We start from the raw sequence: 25215 nt of genomic DNA on the forward strand, positions 1-25215 counted from the left end.
TTGGTTTTCTTTCTAAGGTGGCGTCCTCTATTCTCGCCAATGAGGACATTGCCTTGCAATCTCTTTGTCCGGAGCCTAAGGATCCTCATGAGCGCCATCCATTGCCTGGATGTTGTTCCGGGCGGCCAGGTTTTTTTCTAGCCCTCACGATACCTTTTTCGGCGCTGTGATGCTCTTTTTTGATCTTCCAGAGAGCTGTAGGAAAGGCTTTCTGCTTCTAGGGTGTCCATCTCTATATGGATTTGGTCTGTCATTAGGAATCCTTACGGCTAAAATGTAGTGATTCGCCCTTCCGTGTAGCGGCTCACGCTAGCAGGACTGTCGGTGCCTCCAGGGCTGTTCGGTATCGGGCTTCTGTTTTGCTGGCCTGCAAGCTGTTTCCTGGGCTTCGGTACATATTTTCTCTAAATTTTACCAGATTTTTCTGTGTCTTCTGTCAATGCCAGTTGGTCGGAGGGTTCTGCAAGCGGCAGTGTGCCATTTGTTCGCAGGACTGTCAGTTTTTTCCCTCCCTCGGGGACTGCTTTTGGACGTCCCAAGGTGCTGTGTGTCCCCCCCCCCCCCCGTGAAATATTGCTAGAAAAAGGGATTTTTGTGTACTCACCTGTAAAATCCTTTTCACCGTTGTTTCACTGGGGGGTACAGGTCTCACCCGTTATTTCTTCATAAATTTAGGTTTGTTCATGGTTGTTGGTTCCATGTTCATTTTTTCTTGTTTTTAGACTCTCTCCTACTGCTGTGGTGCAAAACTGCCTGAGTGCACTGTCAGTCAGAGGGTACAACGAGAACAACGAGAAAAGGATTTTACAGGTGAGTACACAAAAATCCCCAGAGAAAAGGGGCAAATTGGACTTAATTTCACACAAAACTCCAAAAATGAGCTCACAAAGTTGTTGGCACTTTTTCAAAATTGTGGGTAAATAACTTTGTTTTCAGAATATGATGCTCATTCAAACTCTCCTGTGGCAAGTAACAGGTGTGGGCAATATAAAAATCACACCTGACACTAGATAAAAAGGAGAGAAGTTGACTCTTGAGTCTTTACTTTGTGTCTGTGTGTGCCACACTAAGCATAGAGAACAGAAGGAGGAGGAGAAGAAGAGAACTGTCTGAGGACTTGAGAACCAATTGTGGAAAAATATCAACAATCTCAAGGTTACAAGTCCATCTCCAGAGATCTAGATGTTCCTTTGTCCACGATGCGTGACATAATCAAGAAGCTTACAACTCATGGCACTGTAGCTAATCACCCTGGACGAGGTCGGAACAGAAAAACTGATGCATAAAGGTCGCAACGCAGAATAGTCTGGATGGTAGATAAGCCCCAATCAAGTTCCAAAGAAATCCAAGCTGTCCTGCAGGCTCAGGGGGCATCAGTGCCAGCGCCAACTATCCATCGTCCAAAATGTACGTGAGTAATCCAAAATCCTTGTGGGAAAATGTCTTGGGGACAGATGAGACCAAAATAGATCTTTCTGGAAAAGCACATCATAAAAACTGAATGAGGCCTACAAAGAAAAGAACACAGAACCAACAATAAAATATGGCTGAGGGTCAAAGATGTTTTGGGGTTGTTTTGCTGCCACTGGCACTGGGTGCTTTGACTGTGTGCAAGGCATCATGATATCTGAAGATAACCAAAGAATTTTAGGGCTCAATGTAGGGTCCAGTGTCAGAAAGCAGGGTTTGTGTCCATGGGTCTTCCAGCAGAACAAAGCCCTTAGTAATGGCTCAAAACAAAGCGCTGGAAAGTCCTGAAGGGACCGGCAATGAGTACAAAAGTCCAGCTGAGAGGTGTAAGAAGCTTCTTGATAGTTATAGGAAGTGATCGATTCCAGTTATTTGTTCCAAATGTTGTGCAAGCAAATACTAAGTTGATGGTGACTGTAATTTTGTCCGGCCCATTTTTGGAGTTTTGCATAAAATTATATAATTATTGGCTAAAAAATTGGCTCACTTTTTTTTTTTTTTTTTTTTTTTAGGGCTAGTTCACACAGGGGTCGGTATAGCGGATTTTGGCACCGAGAGTGACGCAGGGAGCTGCGTCACTTTTGGGTCAAAACCTGTCTGACACAACTGTTCCCCTGACACCGAGCCACGGAATCTGCCTGAAGAAAGACCACCATTGTGAGAGGGTGGATTATGACGTGGATTACGCACCATAATCCGCCCCCTCTGTGCCCGTGTGAACGGGCCCTTTGTGTGTATTGGAATAACATTAAGGAAATAAACTTGTCTATAACAAAACATGTAATTGTAATAATTTTCTGGGAGAAATACTTCATTTCCTGGAGAAATTTTAAGGGGTGACAACACGGCCATGACTGTATTTGTTCATCTATAGACATATATGCCCTCCCTGTGTATTATACAGAATACAGTACACCTCTATAGTAACATGTGTATTAAATATCTGTAGATGTTATATAGGATTGTGTTACCATAGCGTGCCATGTTAAGATATAAGTGTATATATTGTGTTTAACACAATGCCCCGCAGTAATCACTTGTATGGGACTGATACTGGTAATAGAAGTGAATGGGGTGGTGACCACGCGTGTACACAAGCAGACTATTCACAGGGGATCTCCATTCTTGTGATCATATAGGATGTTCTTCTTTGTTATTTGACTCGTTCTCACTTTTGTTTCAGCTTTCCTAAACTAGAAAATCCATCTTTTCCTGACTGAGTTACTAGGACAAGAACATAAAACAGATGGAGAGAATATTAAACCTCACCCTGGAGATCATCTACCTGCTGACTGGAGAGGTGAGGGATCCTGGGACATGTCATGTCTGGTGTCTCTTCATAAAGTAAGGACTGGTGAGGTGAAGGGAATGTATAAAGTGACATCAATGTCTCTCTCCATGTCCAGGACTACATAGTAGTGAAGAAGATATCTGAGGAGGATGAAGGATGGAGCAGGAACCAGGATCCTATCATGGTGTCTCCACCTCACTTACTGATACATGAGAGAAAACGCTATCAGGAGATCCTGGCCCTGACCAACAAGATGGCCGAGCTGCTGACTGGAGAGGTGAGCGCTGCTGGGAAGGCTGGGAGGGAGGTTTCTGGATGATGATTGAGCTGCTTACAGGAGAGGTGAGCGCTGCTGGGAAGGCTGGGAGGGAGGTTTCTGGATGATGGAGCTGCTGACTGGAGAGGTGAGCGCTGCTGGGAAGGCTGGGAGGGAGGTTTCTGGATGATGATTGAGCTGCTGAATTGAAGGAAAGGTGAGCGCTGCTGGGAAGGCTGGGAGGGAGGTTTCTGGATGATGATTGAGCTACTGAATTGAAAGAGAGGTGAGCGCTGCTGGGAGGGAGGTTTCTTTATGATGACTAAGTTTCTTTCCTCTATGGTTTAGTCTTACTTGCTGCAGCATTTAACAACAATAATCATTTTGATCGGTGTCAGACTTGAGGTACTGTGTAGGTCTCCTTTTGCCCCTCTCCATCCACCTCAACCTAAACATAAAACTGCACAGCCAGTTGTGAGAAATGGCCTGGAATTACTGGCGACCTCAGCCCAGAGTTCAGCTATGATTACAGCAGGGAACACTTTATGGCCACACCCTATAAGAACCCCAGCCATTCTTAATTATAGTAGTGACTATCACATTTATAAGGATCAATAAACTAGATCAGCAGACTATAGACTGTCGTCATAACCAGGTATGTGCTTATTAGACTCTAGAAACCAGAATGGTTCATGGCTGACCCTTCTTACCCCTTTTTGTATCTTCGGTGTCAGGTTCCTGTACGGTGTCAGGATGTCGCTGTCCATTTCACCATGGAGGAGTGGGAGTATATAGAAGAACATAAGGATGAGTATAAGGACATCATGATGGAGACTCCCCAGACTCTTACATATACAGGTAGGACAAGACTTTCATTATCCTTAGTGTTCATACTGATGATCTATCCACCGGATAGCAGCTTCTGCTAGTGGATGGGCGGCGCGTGTATTACCGCTCATATTCAAGTAATAGGACTTGTGCTGAAGTTCACTGACACCACTGCTGTGCACTGAACAGGGCTGCTGTGCTGCTATCTCTTCAGCAGGAGTGCCTGAGATAGCGGAAGTGCTCGGCTATCTCCGGTGCTTCCACTGAATTGAGTGGGAACAGGGGAGTGACACGTCCACCAGGGTTTCATCTGCTTTTACAGCAGCTGCATTTACTGTGGGGAAATTCAGCAGTAAATCTGCCCAATGTGTGTGTCTTCAACAGCTAAATCGAGTAATAAAGAAATGTCAGAGAGATGTCCCAGCCCTCGGTATTCCAAGAAGTATGCAGAGGAAACCTCAAATATCACACAAGATCACCAGGTAAATGGATTTACCAAATGGCACATCTGTAGGGTTCAGTCTCTGATCATTTTTTTTTTCTTTAAAGAGGACCTTTCATGGTTTGGGGCACAGGCAGTTCTCCGGGTAAAGCGCTATCGGTCCCGGTACTGTAGCTCTTTACCGTCAGAAGGGCGTTTCTGACAGTCAGTCAGGTACGTCCTTCTCCACAGCAGCGCCTATAGTGCTGTACAGTGTGAGCGGGGAGGAACGCACATCGGGAAAGCCGACAGTGCGCTGAATTCAGCAGTATATAGAACTGCCTGTGCCCCAAACCATGAAAGGTCCTCTTTAAATATTTAAAGGTGTAAATATTTCCTGCCGACATCAATTGTTTTCTTGTCCTAGTAGTTGGTGGTGATAATAGTTCTCCTTCTGAATTCTCCATCATTTGTTCCATATGTGGTGGACTAGGTTACATATCTGAGAGATATAAAAGTTGAAGAAACAGAAGCAGAGATATATATGGATGTAATACCATTGCTTAAGGAAGTGGAAATCCCAAGATATACTAGCACTGGTGAGTGAAAACTATTAAATGTCAAAAATAGTCACATACATGGCAGAATTCTGAACTTTAAACATGGCGCCTGCTCAGGAGCTGAGAGGGCTCTGTATTGTTGGGTGTTTTATAAAGAAGAGATCAGTCAGGAGGATATGTGATCAGTCAGGAGGATATGTGATCAGTCAGGAGGATATGTGATCAGTCAGGAGGATATGTGATCAGTCAGGAGGATATGTGATCAGTCAGGAGGATATGTGATCAGTCAGGAGGATATGTGATCAGTCAGGAGGATATGTGATCAGTCAGGAGGATATGTGATCAGTCAGGAGGATATGTGATCAGTCAGGAGGATATGTGATCAGTCAGGAGGATATGTGATCAGTCAGGAGGATATGTGATCAGTCAGGAGGATATGTGATCAGTCAGGAGGATATGTGATCAGTCAGGAGGATATGTGATCAGTCAGGAGGATATGTGATCAGTCAGGAGGATATGTGATCAGTCAGGAGGATATGTGATCAGTCAGGAGGATATGTGATCAGTCAGGAGGATATGTGATCAGTCAGGAGGATATGTGATCAGTCAGGAGGATATGTGATCAGTCAGGAGGATATGTGATCAGTCAGGAGGATATGTGATCAGTCAGGAGGATATGTGATCAGTCAGGAGGATATGTGATCAGTCAGGAGGATATGTGATCAGTCAGGAGGATATGTGATCAGTCAGGAGGATATGTGATCAGTCAGGAGGATATGTCCTCAGTCAGGAGGATATGTCCTCAGTCAGGAGTATATGTCCTCAGTCAGGAGGATATGTCCTCAGTCAGGAGTATATGTCCTCAGTCAGGAGTATATGTCCTCAGTCAGGAGTATATGTGATCAGAAACAACTCAAATCCCACTTAACCTCCATTGTGCTCCTAAGCGACCACAGCATGGTAGGGGGCTCTCCCTCTCGCAATGAGAATTTGGTTGCAGTGGTAACCAGTGCCTACCAATGTAGTCAGAGCTCAATAAAACATAGTAATGTTACCATAGACGGCAGTACTTTACTATAGAAAAATTTAAAAGACCAAAAATAAAAATTTAAATCACCCATCGGTCTTAAATTTACAAATAAAAATAAATTTCTAAAATACAAACATATTTGTTCGGTAGAGAAAAAAAATGACAAATCATGAAAACATTTACCATATATACTCGAGTATACCGTGTTTCCCCGATAGTAAGACACCTCCGATAGTAAGACGTAGTGGGGTTTTAGGGGGGTGGGCTAATGTAAGACGTACCCTGAAAGTAAGACATAGCAAACTGTACGTTGGAAAAATTGCTGCATTAACAGCGGGATGCGGCCGGTTAGAGCGGGATGCGGTCGGATCTGGAGCGGAATGAGCGGAGGGATGTGGAGGCCGCGGGAGCAGCAGTAATGTTGTTCGTGGTCCATCAAAAACAAGCAGCCTCAGTGCCCTCATGTGCAGCCGCTGGTGGTCCCTCTGATTGGCCCAGCGGCTCCTGCATGAGGAAGAAGAAGCCACACCTCTACCCAGCACCGCAGAGGAATTGATCCGATCCTCATTACGGTACCAAGTAAGCAATTCACAAAATGCACCATGTAAAGTTTCCTTAACTTGCGGTACACTTACGGCGCAATCGCGGCAAGTCCCTATACGGTACATTGCATGGAGACTTGCTGTGATTGCTGTGGGATACTGTATGGGGCTGTAACCCTATGGAAGGCTGTATGGGGCTGTAACCCTATGGGAGACTGTGTGGGATACTGTATGGGGCTGTTACCCTATGGGAGACTGTGTGGGATACTGTATGGGGCTGTTACCCTATGGGAGACTGTGTGGGATACTGTATGGGGCTGTAACCCTATGGAAGGCTGTGTGGGATACTGTATGGGGCTGTAACCCTATGGAAGGCTGTATGGGGCTGTAACCCTATGGAAGGCTGTGTGGGGCTGTAACCCTATGGGAGACTGTGTGGGATACTGTATGGGGCTGTTACCCTATGGGAGGCTGTGTGGGATACTGTATGGGGCTGTAACCCTATGGAAGGCTGTGTGGGATACTGTATGGGGCTGTAACCCTATGGAAGGCTGTATGGGGCTGTAACCCTATGGAAGGCTGTGTGGGATACTGTATGGGGCTGTAACCCTATGGAAGACTGTGTGGGATACTGTATGGGGCTGTAACCCTATGGGAGACTGTGTGGGATACTGTATGGGGCTGTTACCCTATGGGAGGCTGTGTGGGATACTGTATGGGGCTGTAACCCTATGGAAGGCTGTGTGGGATACTGTATGGGGCTGTAACCCTATGGAAGGCTGTATGGGGCTGTAACCCTATGGAAGGCTGTGTGGGATACTGTATGGGGCTGTAACCCTATGGGAGACTGTGTGGGATACTGTATGGGGCTGTAACCCTATGGAAGGCTGTGTGGGATACTGTATGGGGCTGTTACCCTATGGAAGGATGTGTGGGATACTGTATGGGGCTGTAACCCTATGGAAGGCTGTATGGGATACTGTATGGGGCTGTAACCCTATGGGAGACTGCGTGGGATACTGTATGGGGCTGTTACCCTATGGGAGACTGCGTGGGATACTGTATGGGGCTGTAACCCTATGGGAGACTGTGTGGGATACTGTATGGGGCTGTTACCCTATGGGAGACTGTGTGGGATACTGTATGGGGCTGTTACCCTATGGGAGACTGTGTGGGATACTGTATGGGGCTGTAACCCTATGGGAGACTGTGTGGGATACTGTATGGGGCTGTAACCCTATGGAAGGCTGTGTGGGATACTGTATGGGGCTGTTACCCTATGGAAGGCTGTGTGGGATACTGTATGGGGCTGTAACCCTATGGAAGGCTGTGTGGGATACTGTATGGGGCTGTAACCCTATGGAAGGCTGTGTGGGATACTGTATGGGGCTGTTACCCTATGGAAGGCTGTGTGGGATACTGTATGGGGCTGTAACCCTATGGAAGGCTGTGTGGGATACTGTATGGGGCTGTAACCCTATGGAAGGCTGTATGGGGCTGTAACCCTATGGAAGGCTGTGTGGGGCTGTAACCCTATGGGAGACTGTGTGGGATACTGTATGGGGCTGTTACCCTATGGGAGACTGTGTGGGATACTGTATGGGGCTGTTACCCTATGGGAGGCTGTGTGGGATACTGTATGGGGCTGTAACCCTATGGAAGGCTGTGTGGGATACTGTATGGGGCTGTAACCCTATGGAAGGCTGTATGGGGCTGTAACCCTATGGAAGGCTGTGTGGGATACTGTATGGGGCTGTAACCCTATGGGAGACTGTGTGGGATACTGTATGGGGCTGTAACCCTATGGAAGGCTGTGTGGGATACTGTATGGGGCTGTAACCCTATGGAAGGCTGTGTGGGATACTGTATGGGGCTGTAACCCTATGGAAGGCTGTATGGGGCTGTAACCCTATGGAAGGCTGTGTGGGATACTGTATGGGGCTGTAACCCTATGGGAGACTGTGTGGGATACTGTATGGGGCTGTTACCCTATGGGAGACTGTGTGGGATACTGTATGGGGCTGTAACCCTATGGGAGACTGTGTGGGATACTGTATGGGGCTGTTACCCTATGGGAGACTGTGTGGGATACTGTATGGGGCTGTTACCCTATGGGAGACTGTGTGGGATACTGTATGGGGCTGTAACCCTATGGAAGGCTGTGTGGGATACTGTATGGGGCTGTTACCCTATGGAAGGCTGTGTGGGATACTGTATGGGGCTGTTACCCTATGGGAGACTGTGTGGGATACTGTATGGGGCTGTAACCCTATGGAAGGCTGTGTGGGATACTGTATGGGGCTGTTACCCTATGGAAGGCTGTGTGGGATACTGTATGGGGCTGTAACCCTATGGGAGACTGTGTGGGATACTGTATGGGGCTGTAACCCTATGGAAGGCTGTGTGGGATACTGTATGGGGCTGTTACCCTATGGAAGGCTGTGTGGGATACTGTATGGGGCTGTAACCCTATGGGAGACTGTGTGGGATACTGTATGGGGCTGTAACCCTATGGAAGGCTGTATGGGGCTGTAACCCTATGGAAGGCTGTGTGGGATACTGTATGGGGCTGTAACCCTATGGAAGGCTGTGTGGGATACTGTATGGGGCTGTTACCCTATGGGAGACTGTGTGGGATACTGTATGGGGCTGTAACCCTATGGGAGACTGTGTGGGATACTGTATGGGGCTGTTACCCTATGGGAGACTGTGTGGGATACTGTATGGGGCTGTAACCCTATGGAAGGCTGTGTGGGATACTGTATGGGGCTGTAACCCTATGGAAGGCTGTATGGGATACTGTATGGGGCTGTAACCCTATGGGAGACTGTGTGGGATACTGTATGGGGCTGTTACCCTATGGGAGACTGTGTGGGATACTGTATGGGGCTGTTACCCTATGGGAGACTGTGTGGGATACTGTATGGGGCTGTAACCCTATGGAAGGCTGTGTGGGATACTGTATGGGGCTGTTACCCTATGGAAGGCTGTGTGGGATACTGTATGGGGCTGTAACCCTATGGAAGGCTGTGTGGGATACTGTATGGGGCTGTAACCCTATGGAAGGCTGTATGGGGCTGTAACCCTATGGAAGGCTGTGTGGGGCTGTAACCCTATGGGAGACTGTGTGGGATACTGTATGGGGCTGTTACCCTATGGGAGACTGTGTGGGATACTGTATGGGGCTGTTACCCTATGGGAGGCTGTGTGGGATACTGTATGGGGCTGTAACCCTATGGAAGGCTGTGTGGGATACTGTATGGGGCTGTAACCCTATGGAAGGCTGTATGGGGCTGTAACCCTATGGAAGGCTGTGTGGGATACTGTATGGGGCTGTAACCCTATGGAAGGCTGTGTGGGATACTGTATGGGGCTGTTACCCTATGGAAGGCTGTGTGGGATACTGTATGGGGCTGTAACCCTATGGAAGGCTGTATGGGATACTGTATGGGGCTGTAACCCTATGGGAGACTGTGTGGGATACTGTATGGGGCTGTTACCCTATGGGAGACTGTGTGGGATACTGTATGGGGCTGTAACCCTATGGGAGACTGTGTGGGATACTGTATGGGGCTGTTACCCTATGGGAGACTGTGTGGGATACTGTATGGGGCTGTTACCCTATGGGAGACTGTGTGGGATACTGTATGGGGCTGTAACCCTATGGAAGGCTGTGTGGGATACTGTATGGGGCTGTTACCCTATGGAAGGCTGTGTGGGATACTGTATGGGGCTGTAACCCTATGGAAGGCTGTGTGGGATACTGTATGGGGCTGTAACCCTATGGAAGGCTGTATGGGGCTGTAACCCTATGGAAGGCTGTGTGGGGCTGTAACCCTATGGGAGACTGTGTGGGATACTGTATGGGGCTGTTACCCTATGGGAGACTGTGTGGGATACTGTATGGGGCTGTTACCCTATGGGAGGCTGTGTGGGATACTGTATGGGGCTGTAACCCTATGGAAGGCTGTGTGGGATACTGTATGGGGCTGTAACCCTATGGAAGGCTGTGTGGGATACTGTATGGGGCTGTTACCCTATGGGAGACTGTGTGGGATACTGTATGGGGCTGTAACCCTATGGAAGGCTGTGTGGGATACTGTATGGGGCTGTTACCCTATGGAAGGCTGTGTGGGATACTGTATGGGGCTGTTACCCTATGGGAGACTGTGTGGGATACTGTATGGGGCTGTAACCCTATGGAAGGCTGTGTGGGATACTGTATGGGGCTGTAACCCTATGGAAGGCTGTGTGGGATACTGTATGGGGCTGTAACCCTATGGAAGGCTGTGTGGGATACTGTATGGGGCTGTAACCCTATGGAAGGCTGTGTGGGATACTGTATGGGGCTGTAACCCTATGGAAGGCTGTGTGGGATACTGTATGGGGCTGTAACCCTATGGAAGGCTGTATGGGGCTGTAACCCTATGGAAGGCTGTGTGGGATACTGTATGGGGCTGTAACCCTATGGGAGACTGTGTGGGATACTGTATGGGGCTGTTACCCTATGGGAGACTGTGTGGGATACTGTATGGGGCTGTTACCCTATGGAAGGCTGTGTGGGATACTGTATGGGGCTGTAACCCTATGGGAGACTGTGTGGGATACTGTATGGGGCTGTAACCCTATGGAAGGCTGTGTGGGATACTGTATGGGGCTGTAACCCTATGGAAGGCTGTGTGGGATACTGTATGGGGCTGTAACCCTATGGAAGGCTGTGTGGGATACTGTATGGGGCTGTTACCCTATGGAAGGCTGTGTGGGATACTGTATGGGGCTGTTACCCTATGGGAGACTGTGTGGGATACTGTATGGGGCTGTTACCCTATGGGAGACTGTGTGGGATACTGTATGGGGCTGTAACCCTATGGAAGGCTGTGTGGGATACTGTATGGGGCTGTTACCCTATGGAAGGCTGTGTGGGATACTGTATGGGGCTGTTACCCTATGGGAGACTGTGTGGGATACTGTATGGGGCTGTTACCCTATGGAAGGCTGTGTGGGATACTGTATGGGGCTGTAACCCTATGGAAGGCTGTGTGGGATACTGTATGGGGCTGTAACCCTATGGAAGGCTGTGTGGGATACTGTATGGGGCTGTAACCCTATGGGAGGCTGTGTGGGATACTGTATGGGGCTGTAACCCTATGGAAGGCTGTGTGGGATACTGTATGGGGCTGTAACCCTATGGAAGGCTGTGTGGGATACTGTATGGGGCTGTAACCCTATGGTAGGCTGTGTGGGATACTGTATGGGGCTGTAACCCTATGGAAGGCTGTGTGGGATACTGTATGGGGCTGTAACCCTATGGAAGGCTGTGTGGGATACTGTATGGGGCTGTTACCCTATGGAAGGCTGTGTGGGATACTGTATGGGGCTGTAACCCTATGGAAGGCTGTGCGGGATACCGTATGGGGCTGTAACCCTATTGAAGGCTGTGCGGGATACCGTATGGGGCTGTTACCCTATGGGAGACTGTGTGGGATACTGTATGGGGCTGTAACCCTATGGGAGACTGTGTGGGATACTGTATGGGGCTGTTACCCTATGGAAGGCTGTGTGGGATACTGTATGGGGCTGTAACCCTATGGAAGGCTGTGTGGGATACTGTATGGGGCTGTAACCCTATGGAAGGCTGTGTGGGATACTGTATGGGGCTGTAACCCTATGGGAGACTGTGTGGGATACTGTATGGGGCTGTAACCCTATGGAAGGCTGTGTGGGATACTGTATGGGGCTGTAACCCTATGGGAGACTGTGATATGGAACCATAAGCAATGCATATTCCGTACGCTATATTTTTGCCCCTAGACATGAGCGCTTCCGGTTCCAGTGGTAAAAGGAAGAGCTACACCGTGGAGTATAAAAAAGCGATTGTCGAAGAATCTTGGGGCAAAAATGTAGTGGAGTTCTGCAAGGAGAAAATGTTGGATCACCGACTGGTCCAAAAATGGCGTGCAGAATACACTAACCTGAGTGAAAAAGTGGAGAGCGGAATGGCTAAAAAGCGCAAGATTGGATGTGGTCGTCAACCAATATATACAGAGCTGGAAAGCCTGGTCTCTGAGTGGGTTGCAGACAGGAGAGCAAGGACATTGGTGGTGACCAGGGCTCAGATTCAGGAATATGCCCTTGCAGCGGCACCACAGTTTGACATTTCCCCTGAACAATTCAAGGCATCACAGCACTGGGTGGATAACTTTCTTGAACGCAATGACCTGTCTATGAGAAGATCCACAACCCTCTTTAGGCTGGAAGATGCTGAGATTCTTAAACGTGCATTTACCTACAAGAAGTTTGTAGATGACATTGACTTCTCTAAATACAGTCTTTGCAACATGATCGCCATGGATGAAACTGCCGTGTTCATGGGCCAAGCAGCTCAAACCACCATTGATCAACGAGGTGCCTCCTCAGTGTACGTTCCCTCCACCACTTATGAAAGTGCACGTGTCACCTGCATTTTGGCGATTCGTCTGGATGGCACTAAAGTAACACCGCTACTCATTGCAAAGGGCAAGAAGGACAAGATTGAGCGGGTTTCTGGCATTTATGTGCTGGAAACTGAAAAAGCCTGGGCCACACAAGCTGTTATAAGGAAGTGGCTTGATTTAATGCTGCCGCTTGTTATGCGAGGGAACAAAAGAGGGATGCTGATCTGGGATGCAGCCAGCGCACACCGCGCCAAAAACATGAAAAACTTCCTTCATGAGCGGAGAATCGACCAATTCATGATTCCTGCAGGGATGACGGCTTATCTCCAGACTCTGGATATCGCCATTAACAAGCCGTTCAAGGACTATCTGCGTGCGGAAATCAATGACTACATTGAAAACCGAATGGAGAGAAATGTACGTGGGAACTTTGTGAAGCCCAGACTGGCAGAGATTGTGAACTGGGTGAAGAATTCATGGGATAAGATCACTGACACCTGCGTTGCAAATGCACTGCGATCTGGCTACCTGGACAAGACCTGCTCATTTCAGGACAGTGCCGTTGCTACCCATGAGAGATATGGGCCAATGATTCAGCAGGAAATGGAGTCCCGAGAGTCCCAAGAAAATCCACGGGAACCTCAGAGTGTGGATGTTTATGATGATGTTCCTGAAGATGATGACATGGTTGTCATGGAATAAATCTGTTTTATCTTCCAGTATACGGTAACATATTCAGACTGCTCGTTCTTACCGTTTTTCATTGTTTTACATGTTATACATGGAAATACCGTCATGATACGGTTGTAACAAGACGTTCTTGGCACTTGCTTTTATAAAACTGATTTCTGGTGACTACCATACTGTTCAGTTTGTTAATAAATGTTAATTTTAATGGTTAAAACAAAAATCGACATTTTTTTTTTTCCAATATAAGACATAGTGGGACTTTTGGGGGTAAAAAGAATGTATGACACTGTCTTACTTTCGGGGAAACACGGCCGACCCGAATATACAGTTAGGGCCAGAAATATTTGGACAGTGACACAATTTTTGCGAGTTGGGCTCTACATGCCACCACATTGGTTTTGAAATGAAATCTCTACAACAGAATTCAAGTGCAGATTGTAACGTTTAATTTGAAGGGTTGATCAAAAATATCTGATAGAAAATGTAGGAATTGTACACATTTCTTTACAAACACTCCACATTTTAGGAGCTCAAAAGTAATTGGACAAATAAACATAACCCAAACAAAATATTTTTTTTTTCAATATTTTGTTGCGAATCCTTTGGAGGCAATCACTGCCTTAAGTCTGGAACCCATGGACATCACCAAACGCTGGGTTTCCTCCTTCTTAATTCTTTGCCAGGCCTTTACAGCCGCAGCCTTCAGGTCTTGCTTGTTTGTGGGTCTTTCCGCCTTAAGTCTGGATTTGAGCAAGTGAAATGTATGCTCAATTGGGTTAGGATCTGGTGATTGACTTGGCCATTGCAGAATGTTCCACTTTTTTGCACTCATGAACTCCTGGGTAGCTTTGGCTGTATGCTTGGGGTCATTGTCCATCTGTACTATGAAGCGCCGTCCGATCAACTTGGCAGCATTTGGCTGAATCTGGGCTGAAAGTATATCCCGGTACACTTCAGAATTCATCCGGCTACTCTTGTCTGCTGTTATGTCATCAATAAACACAAGTGACCCAGTGCCATTGAAAGCCATGCATGCCCATGCCATCACGCTGCCTCCACCATGTTTTACAGAGGATGTGGTGTGCCTTGGATCATGTGCCGTTCCCTTTCTTCTCCAAACTTTTTTCTTCCCATCATTCTGGTACAGGTTGATCTTTGTCTCATCTGTCCATAGAATACTTTTCCAGAACTGAGCTGGCTTCTTGAGGTGTTTTTCAGCAAATGTAACTCTGGCCTGTCTATTTTTGGAATTGATGAATGGTTTGCATCTAGATGTGAACACTTTGTATTTACTTTCATGGAGTCTTCTCTTTACTGTTGACTTAGAGACAGATACACCTACTTCACTGAGAGTGTTCTGGACTTCAGTTGATGTTGTGAACGGGTTCTTCTTGACCAACGAAAGTATGCGGCGATCATCCACCACTGTTGTCATCCGTGGACGCCCAGGCCTTTTTGAGTTCCCAAGCTCACCAGTCAATTCCTTTTTTCTTAGAATGTACCTGACTTGATTTTGCTACTCCAAGCATGTCTGCTATCTCTCTGATGGATTTTTTTCTTTTTTTTCAGCCTCAGGATGTTCTGCTTCACCTCAATTGAGAGTTCCTTTGACCGCATGTTGTCTGGTCACAGCAACAGCTTCCAAATGCAAAACCACACACCTGGAATCAACCCCAGACCTTTTAACTACTTCATTGATTACAGGTTTACGAGGGAGATGCCTTCAGAGTTAATTGCAGCCCTTAGAGTCCATTGTCCAATTACTTTTGGTCCCTTGAAAAAGAGGAGGCTATGCATTACAGAGCTATGATTCCTAAACCCTTTCTCTGATTTGGATGTGGAAACTCTCATATTGCAGCTGGGAGTGTGCACTTTCAGCCCATATTATATATATATAATTGTATTTCTGAACATGTTTTAGTAAACAGCTAAAATAACAAAACTTGTGTCACTGTCCAAATATTTCTGGCCCTAACTGTAAGCCGAGACCCCTAATTTTACCACAAAAAACTGGGAAAACTTATTGACTCGAGTATAAGCCGAAGGGGGGAAATCCACCATTACAGATAAAAAGTCTGGTCATGTGCATTGCAGCTTAGTAACTCCATGGAGATCATAGTAATAGCAGTTAACCCCTTCATACCCCTCACATTAACCCCGTGTGCCTCACATAAGATTTACTGATATGTGGGACATATGGAGGTAATAATTAGGTATCTTCATAATTAAGGTCCTTCATTAGTACCCTCATGTGTCTCACATATTAGTAACCCTTATATGGGAACACAGGGGTTAATATGATGGGACATGATGGGGTTACCTGTTATTAATGTGAGGCACATGGAGTTACTGAAATTAAATTAATAACCCCAAATGCCTGATATTAATAGGCAGAGTAACTAAAGGAAGGTCCCTGTGTGTGTCACGTTACTGTAGCTTCCTCTCCTCCATACAACAGACATCTCCCATAAGACACAATGAATCCTGGCCACTCATCTGCAGGGTAGATGCTAAATCCTAGTGTGCTAAAGGACCTCTGATGACGTCATGACCATGTGATTGGACTATGGTGTGGGCGGAGCTACTAGGATTTAGACTCAACCTTATCTGCAGATGTTACATACCAGTGGCTACAGGACCTTTCATGACATCACAGTCACGTGACCTCATGACAAGCCAATCACAGAGCAGTAGCACTAAAGGACCTCCCCCTTCCAGGTCCTTCCAGTTTTTTGTGCTCCCTGGACCCTGACTCGTGTATAAGCCAAGGAGAGCTTTTTCAGCATGAAAAATGTGCTGACAAAGTCGGCTTATACTCGGGTATATACGGTAATAAACGATCAAAAAGTCATATTTTCCCCAAAAGGGTGTCATTAAAAACTACAGTTTGTCCTGAAAAAAAGAGCTCCATAGATGAAAATATTACAAAGGTATGGGTGTCAGAATAGGATGATGCAAAGCGAACAGAGGACCCTTCTCTTGGGGAGTATTGATGATGTTTTTTTTAAAGCACCGTGGGTATGTGCAGGCTAAGCATGGAGATATCTAAGACACTAAACCACTGGTTCACAGGGATCTGCTGGTGATTTAGTGTCTCAAATTCACATGACAGGTCTCCTTTAAAATCCTATACGTAAAGTTGTAGTGAATCCTCATAAATGGTCAAAGTAACTGTTTCTATAACATATTGCATTCTTCATAGACCGTAAAAGGTGAAGTCTTCCTATGTTGTCACCTACAGTACTTGTAAGTCACAGAGAGAGTCCCTTGACGTATAAGTATGAGACGCACTGAAGCTGCGCCTGCATGATCACCTAATGGAGGATGGGTGTAATCAAACACCCCCCTCCAGCACTATTGGCCAGGATTGGTGAAAACATGGATCTTGGCTGTTCCAAATTCTACCATACAGTCATCCAAAAATGATTCCCTTAAATAGAACTTGTCACCAAGATTTTCCCCACTGAACCCGCAGCATTGCCGTGTAGGGTATAAAATCTCTTTTTATCTTTACATCTATAAAGTAAAAATACACACCTGAGAATGGGGGTTGCCTGTATCCCCCACTTGGGTAACAAATGGATGAATGATCCGGGTAGAGTTTTAAGGCAGAAATTCTCAGCTTTAAAATGAAACCAGAACCAAGGTTTTAGATGCGACAGAGGTGAACATATCGGCATCTGAAGAGATCGCCCTTTCCAGCCTCTCGCTGTGTCGCTACTCAGTCGCAGATGTGAACCTAGTCTTATTGATGTTATTGATTAGTCTATTACAGGGGTCTCAAACTCAATTTACCCCAAGGCCGCTGGAGGTAGAGTCTGGGTGAGGCTGGGCCGCATCAGGTTTTCCCAATTTTTTTTTTTCTAAAAGTCGCCATATTCTGACAGCTGTAACTTTTTTGTACGTCCGTGTACGGGGATGCATAGGGCGTCTTTTTTTTTGCGGGGCCGGGTGTACTTTTTATTTCTACCATTTTCGGGAAATGCTATTGCTTTGATCACTTTTTAGTCAATTTTTTATCAGAATCAAAACAGTGAAAAAACAGCGGTTTGGCACTTTTGACTATTTTTCCCGCTACGGCATTTACCGAACAGGAAAAATATTTGGGCGATTTCGGACACGGGGATACCTAACATGTATGTGTTTCACGGTATTTAACTACTTTTATATGTGTTCTAGGGAAAGGGGGGGGATTTGAATTTTTAATACTTTATATTTTTTTTATATATATTTTTTTTGCATTTATTAGACCCCCTAGGGTTGCTGAACCCCAGGGGGTCTCATCACTAATGCAATGCGTTACAATGCTAATGCATTGCAAAAAATCATCATTGCAATCAATCAGATTGCAGACAAGCCTGGGAGCCTTGTAAAGGCTCCCAGCTGTCATAGCAACGTGACATCGGCCCTGGAGCTTGCTCCAGGCGCTGGCAATCACCGGCAAAATGGCGGCGCCCATGCACTGCCGGGAAAATGGCGCCTCCGGTGCCTTTGACTGTGGCGCCGGAGGGGTTAATGCCTCCAATTGGTCCCGGGACCGATCGGAGACATTAGTGCCGGTTGTCTACTGCTTAAAGCCGTAGACACCCGGGGGCTATGGCGGCCGCCCGGCTCCCGGGCGGTCGCCATAGTTACACACCCGGCATGCACCGTACTGCAGTCCTATGAAAAAGTTTGGGCACCCCTATTAATCTTAATCATTTTTAGTTCTAAATATTTTGGTATTTGCAACAGCCATTTCAGTTTGATATATCTAATAACTGATGGACACAGTAATATTTCAGGATTGAAATGAGGTTTATTGTACTAACAGAAAATGCGCAATATGCATTAAACCAAAATTTGACCGGTGCAAAAGTATGGGCACCTCAACAGAAAAGTGACATTAATATTTAGTAGATCCTCCTTTTGCAAAGATAACAGCCTCTAGTCGCTTCCTGTAGCTTTTAATCAGTTCCTGGATCCTGGATGAAGGTATTTTGGACCATTCCTCTTTACAAAACAATTCAAGTTCAGTTAAGTTAGATGGTCGCCGAGCATGGACAGCCCGCTTCAAATCATCCCACAGATGTTCAATGATATTCAGGTCTGGGGACTGGGATGGCCATTCCAGAACATTGTAATTGTTCCTCTGCATGAATGCCTGAGGATTTGGAGCGGTGTTTTGGATCATTGTCTTGCTGAAATATCCATCCCCGGCGTAACTTCAACTTCGTCACTGATTCTTGAACATTATTCTCAAGACTCTGCTGATACTGAGTGGAATCCATGCGACCCTCAACTTTAACAAGATTCCCGGTGCCGGCATTGGCCACACAGCCCCAAATATGATGGAACCTCCACCAAATTTTACAGTGGGTAGCAAGTGTTTTTCTTGGAATGCTGTTTTTTTTGGACGCCATGCATAACGCCGTTTTGTATGACCAAACAACCCAATCTTTGTTTCATCAATCCACAGGACCTTCTTCCAAAATGAAGCTGGCTTGTCCAAATCTGCTTTTGCATACCTCAGGCAACTCTGTTTGTGGCGTGCTTGCAGAAACGGCTTCTTTCTCATCACTCTCCCATACAGCTTCTCCTTGTGCAAAGTGCGCTGTATTGTTGACCGATGCACAGTGACACCATCTGCAGCAAGATGATGCTGCAGCTCTTTGGAGGTGGTGTGTGGATTGTCCTTGACTGTTCTCACCATTCTTCTTCTCTGCATTTCTGATATTTTTCTTGGCCTGCCACTTCTGGGCTTAACAAGAACTGTCCCTGTGGTCTTCCATTTCCTTACTATGTTCCTCACAGTGGAAACTGACAGGTTAAATCTCTGAGACAACGTTTTGTATCCTTCCCATGAACGACTATGTTGAACAATCTTTGTTTTCAGATCATTTGAGAGCGGGCTGTCCATGCTCGGCGACCATCAAACTTAACTGAACTTGAATTGTTTTGTAGAAAGAAATGGTCCAAAATCCCTTCATCCAGGATCCAGGAACTGATTAAAAGCTACAGGAAGCGACTAGAGGCTGTTATCTTTGCAAAAGGAGGATCTACTAAATATTAATGTCACTTTTCTGTTGAGGTGCCCATACTTTTGCACCGGTCAAATTTTGGTTTAATGCATATTGCACATTTTCTGTTAGTACAATAAACCTCATTTCAATCCTGAAATATTACTGTGTCCATCAGTTATTAGATATATCAAACTGAAATGGCTGCTGCAAACACCAAAATATTTAGAACTAAAAATGATTAAGATTAATAGGGGTGCCCAAACTTTTTCATAGGACTGTATTACCGGGGGCCACAAACTATTGTCCCGAGGGCCAGAGTTGGGCCGCGAGTTTGAGACCCCTGCTCTATTACATACATACTGCTTTGCTATATCTACAGTAGAACAAATGTGGAAATTATCTCCAAAGGTTGAAAACTGCATTTTGATATTTTGTTTTAGCCACCGTATACATATAACTACTTTAAGTGACTCTCACCTGACAGAGTCCAGTCTGGGAAACAAGGGTCCATGTTTCAAGTGTATTTCCCAGGCTGAACGTCAATGTGTGAATAGAACTCACTGTTTCATAGTAAGTTATGCTGCAGTGACTTCCCGAATGGCCGCAGCACTACTGTACCAAACTGATATAAAGCTATCGGCTCGGTACAGTAGCGCTTCAGCCATTTGGTAGCTCACTGCATCGTAACTCACCCTCAGTAAGTTCCATTCACACCGCTAAGTTCAGTCTGGGAAATACGAACCACCCACGGATCCTTTTTCCCAGAAGAGACTGATTCATTCATCATGTGAAAGTTTCCTTATTGTGTTTTGCACAAATTAAAATAAAACCTATTTCTAATTCAACAGGTGATGGAACCAAAGATTTGGGAAATCTCTTTTCATTTCCAGATTATAAGGTGAAATATAGCGATATCACAGAGGATAATTGTGGAGAATGTTGTAGAACACTACTTACCGCAACTGTACCCTCAGTCCTTCATATCAAAGATCGATCTACTGATCCCACCAGTCACAAGGAACCTTCATCTGGTCGACCACGGATTATTAAACAAAATACTGGAGATCCAAGGGGTAAAATATTTCCATGTTCCGAATGTGGGAAGTGTTTTAAAAAGAAATCTATTTTATCCATGCACCAAAGAATTCACAGAGATGAGCGGCCATTTCCATGCTCAGAATGTGGGAAATGTTTCCGGCAGAAGTCCGATCTGAAGGTACATCAAAGAAGACACAGAAAGGAGAGGCCACATTCATGTCCAGAATGTAATAGAGGTTTTCTACAGAAATCAGATCTCATGGCACATCAGAGAACTCACACAGGGGAGAAGCCATATTCATGTTCAGAATGTGGGAAATGTTTTACCCAAAGATCAACCCTTGTTACACATCAGAGAACTCACACAGGGGTGAAGCCATATTCATGTTCTGAATGTGAGAAATATTTTCGCCAGAGATCAGGTCTTCTTCTACATCAAATAAGGCACAGGAGCCAAGACCCATATTCCTGTCCAGAATGTGATAGAGGTTTTATACAGAAATACGATCTCATTGCACATCAAAGAACGCACACAGGAGAGAAACCATATGCATGTTCTGAATGTGGGAAGTGTTTTACCCAAAGATCATCCCTTGTTACACATCAGAGAACTCACACAGGAGAGAAGCCATATTCCTGTTCTGAATGTGGGAAATGTTTTAGCCAAAGATCAATCTTTGCTATACATCAGATTTCTCACACAGGAGAAAGGCCATTTTCATGTACAGAATGTGGAAAGTGTTTTAGCCAGAAGTCTGATCTTGTTAAACATGTGGTAATCCACACAGGGGAGAAGCCATTCTCATGTTCGGAATGTGGGAAATGTTTTCGACATAAGCCCGATGTTGTTAAACACCAGAGAAGTCACACGGGGGAGAAGCCTTATATCTGTAAAGAATGTGGGAAATGTTTTCGACATAAATCATCCCTTGTTACACATCAGAGAATTCACACAGGAGAGAAGCCATTCTCATGTCCAGAATGTGGGAAATGTTTTAGACACAAGTCTGATGTTATTAAACACCGGGTAATACATACAGGGGAGAAGCCATTTTCGTGTTCAGAATGTGGTAAGTGTTATAATCATAGATCAGCAGTTGCTCAGCATAAAAAGAGAAGCCATTCTAATGTTCAGACTGTAGCAGATGTACACAGTGGAATATAGAAACCTATTAAATAGTCACTGACTCTTCAGACAACTAAGTCTCAAATTCTGCACCTGTTTTCTGCCTGAAAAACCTTTTTTAAAGACTATGGCATTCAGTGTCTGTCTTCTTACTAATTTGCTGTTCACTACCTGGGCTACGAGCGTGTGCATATAGTTGTCCTGAACGTTCTCCCTGTGTTTGTGTATATTAAGACATAAAAATTAATGCAACAAATGTGAGTGAAAAATACCGCTGGCTCACTGACAATTCACGTCATTGTATGCACGAGGCCTTACTAGTCTTAAGAAACGAGCAGGCTTAGTATGGGAACACATTGAGTTGTGGGGGGATGGGGGTACTGGTCTCTCATCACCCGCTCTGCACTCTTGCAGGTTTCCACACAGCTTCCCTGCCTTAACACTGCATAGGAGTCTGCAGCTTCTGACTTTGAGTGTAAGGACAGTGTATGTACTTTTTATTTACCTCTGACTAGCTGCTTGTGTTATTACAGATGGGATGTTAGCTATAGACAGCAAAGCATCTTTCCTGATTGTGCTCAGATTTGACTATTTAGATGCATCGTGAAAGGAGGAGGGAGGGGGCGAAGCAACATGAGGGATGGGCTCCAATCATGTGTTCTGGGGTCAGGACCAGGCCGTGAACCCAAGATCCGATATGAAAAGCTCATTGGAGGAGAAAAGGTAAATTTAAAGACGAACTTTCCACACTTCCATCCAGTCCAACTCGTTGCTTTACTTAATAGCTACTGTTCCATTGATTTTTTGCACAGTTGGAAGTTTTTCTCTAGCCCCCACCATTCCTGAGCAGTTAGTTCTGTTAGTTTTGGTGCATGATAGGCTATTTAGTGTCTGTACTGTCAGGCAGGAGCATACAAGGGGTGGGATTCTGAGCTCTGACATTGGCTGCTCTAAATGGAGCTCTGAATGACACACTTGGCCCGACACCACCCACCTGACGCTACAGACCTTAAAGAGGACCTTTCACCATTTTGCCCATAGGCAGTTCTATATACTGCCGGAAAGCTGACAGTGCGCTGAGTTCAGCGCACTGTCGGCTTTCCCGATCTGGGCCCGGTGTGAAGAGCTTACGGTCCGGTTCCGTAGCTCTTCTATGGTCAGAAGGGCGTTTCTGACAGTTAGCCAGAGACGTCCTTCTTCACAGCACAGCCAATCGCGCTGTGCTGTGAGAGCCGGGAGGAACGCCCCCTCCCTCCCTGATGATGCTCGTCTATGGACGAGTACTGCGAGCAGAGGGAGGGAGCGTTCCTCCCGGCTCTCACAGCACAGCGCAATAGGCGCTGCTGGGCAGAAGGACGTCTGGCTAACTGTCAGAAACGCCCTTCTGACCATAGAAGAGTTACGGTACCGAACCGTAAGCTCTTCACACCAGGCCCAGATCGGGAAAGCCAACAGTGTGCTGAACTCAGTGCACTGTCAGCTTTCCGGCAGTATATAGAACTGCCTATGGGCAAAATGGTGAAAGGTCCTCTTTAAATATCACATCAGGAACCACTAATACCTGTGAATGTTGCTCAAGAATGGTGGGGGCTAGAAAAAAAAAATTTCAACTGTGCTGGAATTTCAATTTCAACCACCACTATATTGTAGGACTGGAAGCTGCATACAGTGTACCTGTATATGGCTTCCAGCAGTAGAAACAGATGTTCGGGGTGCCAGGTGTCAGACCTCAACTGATCTGATAGAGTAACAAAAATCTTCAGATCCTTAACCATTCCTTTAATGACAGCACGCGATGTCCACACTATACAGACACTGAATGAGTAGTGTACTGTAAGAGCAGGCAAGAGATATTCAACCATAGAAATGTTTGCAATAGATGTGCTATATATAACATCAGGGCCAGCTCCAGGTTTGTGTGGGCCCATGGGCGACAGAGCCCCAGTGGGCCCCTTTTGCAGTAACTCGTACACTGCAGCAAAACAAAAACCAAAACTATAAAAATTGGGTGGTTTTTTGCTAAGGGAGACCTACTGGAGTGGACTGTAATACAGTCCATTCCATCCAAGTAGGTACAAGTGGTTTGGACATCGGAAACTAAAGAGGAATTTGAGGCAGACATCTGCCTTGGATTTTTCCTTATTTTCTGCCCCTGGCTCACGGTGCGGGGTATCAGCATTCTGTGGCAGTTTCCAACCACTGAGTTAGACCCAAATGAATAAGTCTAAGCAGTGAAGAGTCTCAAGCCGCAGCCTCCGAATCAGCTGCAGAATTTGTGAAAGATCTAGCAAGATGATATTTTTTTCTAGCTTCCTGCTCCACAGTAGACCCCCCATACAGCATTATATGCTCTGCCGTGGCCCCCACACAGCAATATGTGCTCCACAGTGGCCCCCACACAGCAGTATGTGCTCCGCAGTGACCCCCACACAGTAGTGTATGCTGTGGCCCCCTACACAGCATTATTTCTACAATGGCCCCCACACAGTATTATATGCTCCCAAACAGCCCCCACTTTCAGAGCTGGTGCTATTATGATACTCTGGGTTCACTTCAGACCCCAGACTATTATAATCAGAGGTCTAGGGGAAGTGATTAAAATTAACAACCTTACCTCACATCTCCTGGGTATCCTCGCTCCTCCTCTGCCTTGCAACCGAGGTCCTGCTACTCAGACGTCACTGCTGGGACCTGTGATTGGGCCTCAGTGGTCATGTGGAGCACAATGACATCATTACGCCGCTGCGCCCCATGTGACCACTGGGGCCCAATCACAGACCCCAGCAGTGAGGCCTGGGGAGCAGTACCTCAATCACCGGCCTGAAGAGCTGTGGAGTGGATGCTGAGCCTAGGACGGGTGAGTATAAGTATTTTTTTTTAATCACCTCCCCTGGGCTGGCATCTAATGAATAGGGGCCCCGGCGATCGCTAGGCCCCTTTCCATAAGCAGTATGTGTAGCTGAACTAGGCTTTCCTCTATTGCTATCATAATGGTCTGGGGCCTCAGCCGTTTCCAGCTGGCCATAGGCCCCATGCCCTACGCCACTGCCGAGTGGGCCCCTCAGAAGCTTGGGGCTCCGGCACTTGCTGATGCTGGCCCTGTGTAACATGCAGAGACATCACTGATATGTTTTCCTTGTGATCAGAAAGCAGATACTGGCATATCCTCCCACACTTGTCACTGATCACATGGTCTTAACTTCAGAGGACCTCTAGCTCCTTCAGCAGCCCATCTCCTGCACATATTGATTACATGATTGTACCATCATTGAAGGTCCTTTAGCTTACTGTTATATGGCATCAACTGGTATTCAGTGGCAAATGTCACTTATTTGTATTATATTCTTGTACTAGCTGGTACCCGCGACTTCGTCTGTGGTGATTGTAGCAGTGGGTATATACAGGCGGGGGTAAGGTTTTCGTACTATGTATATGGTATGGGATATGAAATGTAAGTTTGTATCTTGTTGTTTCTGTAATTCAGAGAATACGTGAGACTTTTGTGTTGAAGTTACTTTGTATTAGAG

The 25215-nt window shown here is 46.1% G+C and overlaps 2 protein-coding genes across 3 annotated transcripts in view; both read left to right on the forward strand.

The window, feature by feature from the left end:
- LOC142186400 (uncharacterized) overlaps positions 1-21771 on the forward strand; it is a 28677-nt gene extending 6906 nt beyond the window's left edge. The window contains exons 1-7 of one of the 2 annotated variants that reach the window (XM_075261249.1): positions 732-810; positions 2654-2770; positions 2877-3038; positions 3752-3875; positions 4230-4327; positions 4760-4865; positions 20373-21771. In XM_075261249.1, coding sequence (XP_075117350.1) covers positions 2717-2770; positions 2877-3038; positions 3752-3875; positions 4230-4327; positions 4760-4865; positions 20373-21727 — 1899 coding nt within the window. In that variant the 5' untranslated portion in view covers positions 732-810; positions 2654-2716 and the 3' untranslated portion in view covers positions 21728-21771. Of the gene's footprint in view, positions 1-731; positions 811-2653; positions 2771-2876; positions 3039-3751; positions 3876-4229; positions 4328-4759; positions 4866-20372 lie in introns of those variants that run through there. The other variant, XM_075261248.1, reaches the window with a different exon arrangement.
- Positions 1-25215, forward strand: part of LOC142186402 (uncharacterized) — a 214353-nt gene that overhangs the window by 73125 nt on the left and 116013 nt on the right. The window lies entirely within an intron of this gene.

Source organism: Leptodactylus fuscus, assembly GCF_031893055.1.
Source record: "Leptodactylus fuscus isolate aLepFus1 chromosome 10 unlocalized genomic scaffold, aLepFus1.hap2 SUPER_10_unloc_1, whole genome shotgun sequence".
NCBI classification, from domain to species: domain Eukaryota; kingdom Metazoa; phylum Chordata; class Amphibia; order Anura; family Leptodactylidae; genus Leptodactylus; species Leptodactylus fuscus.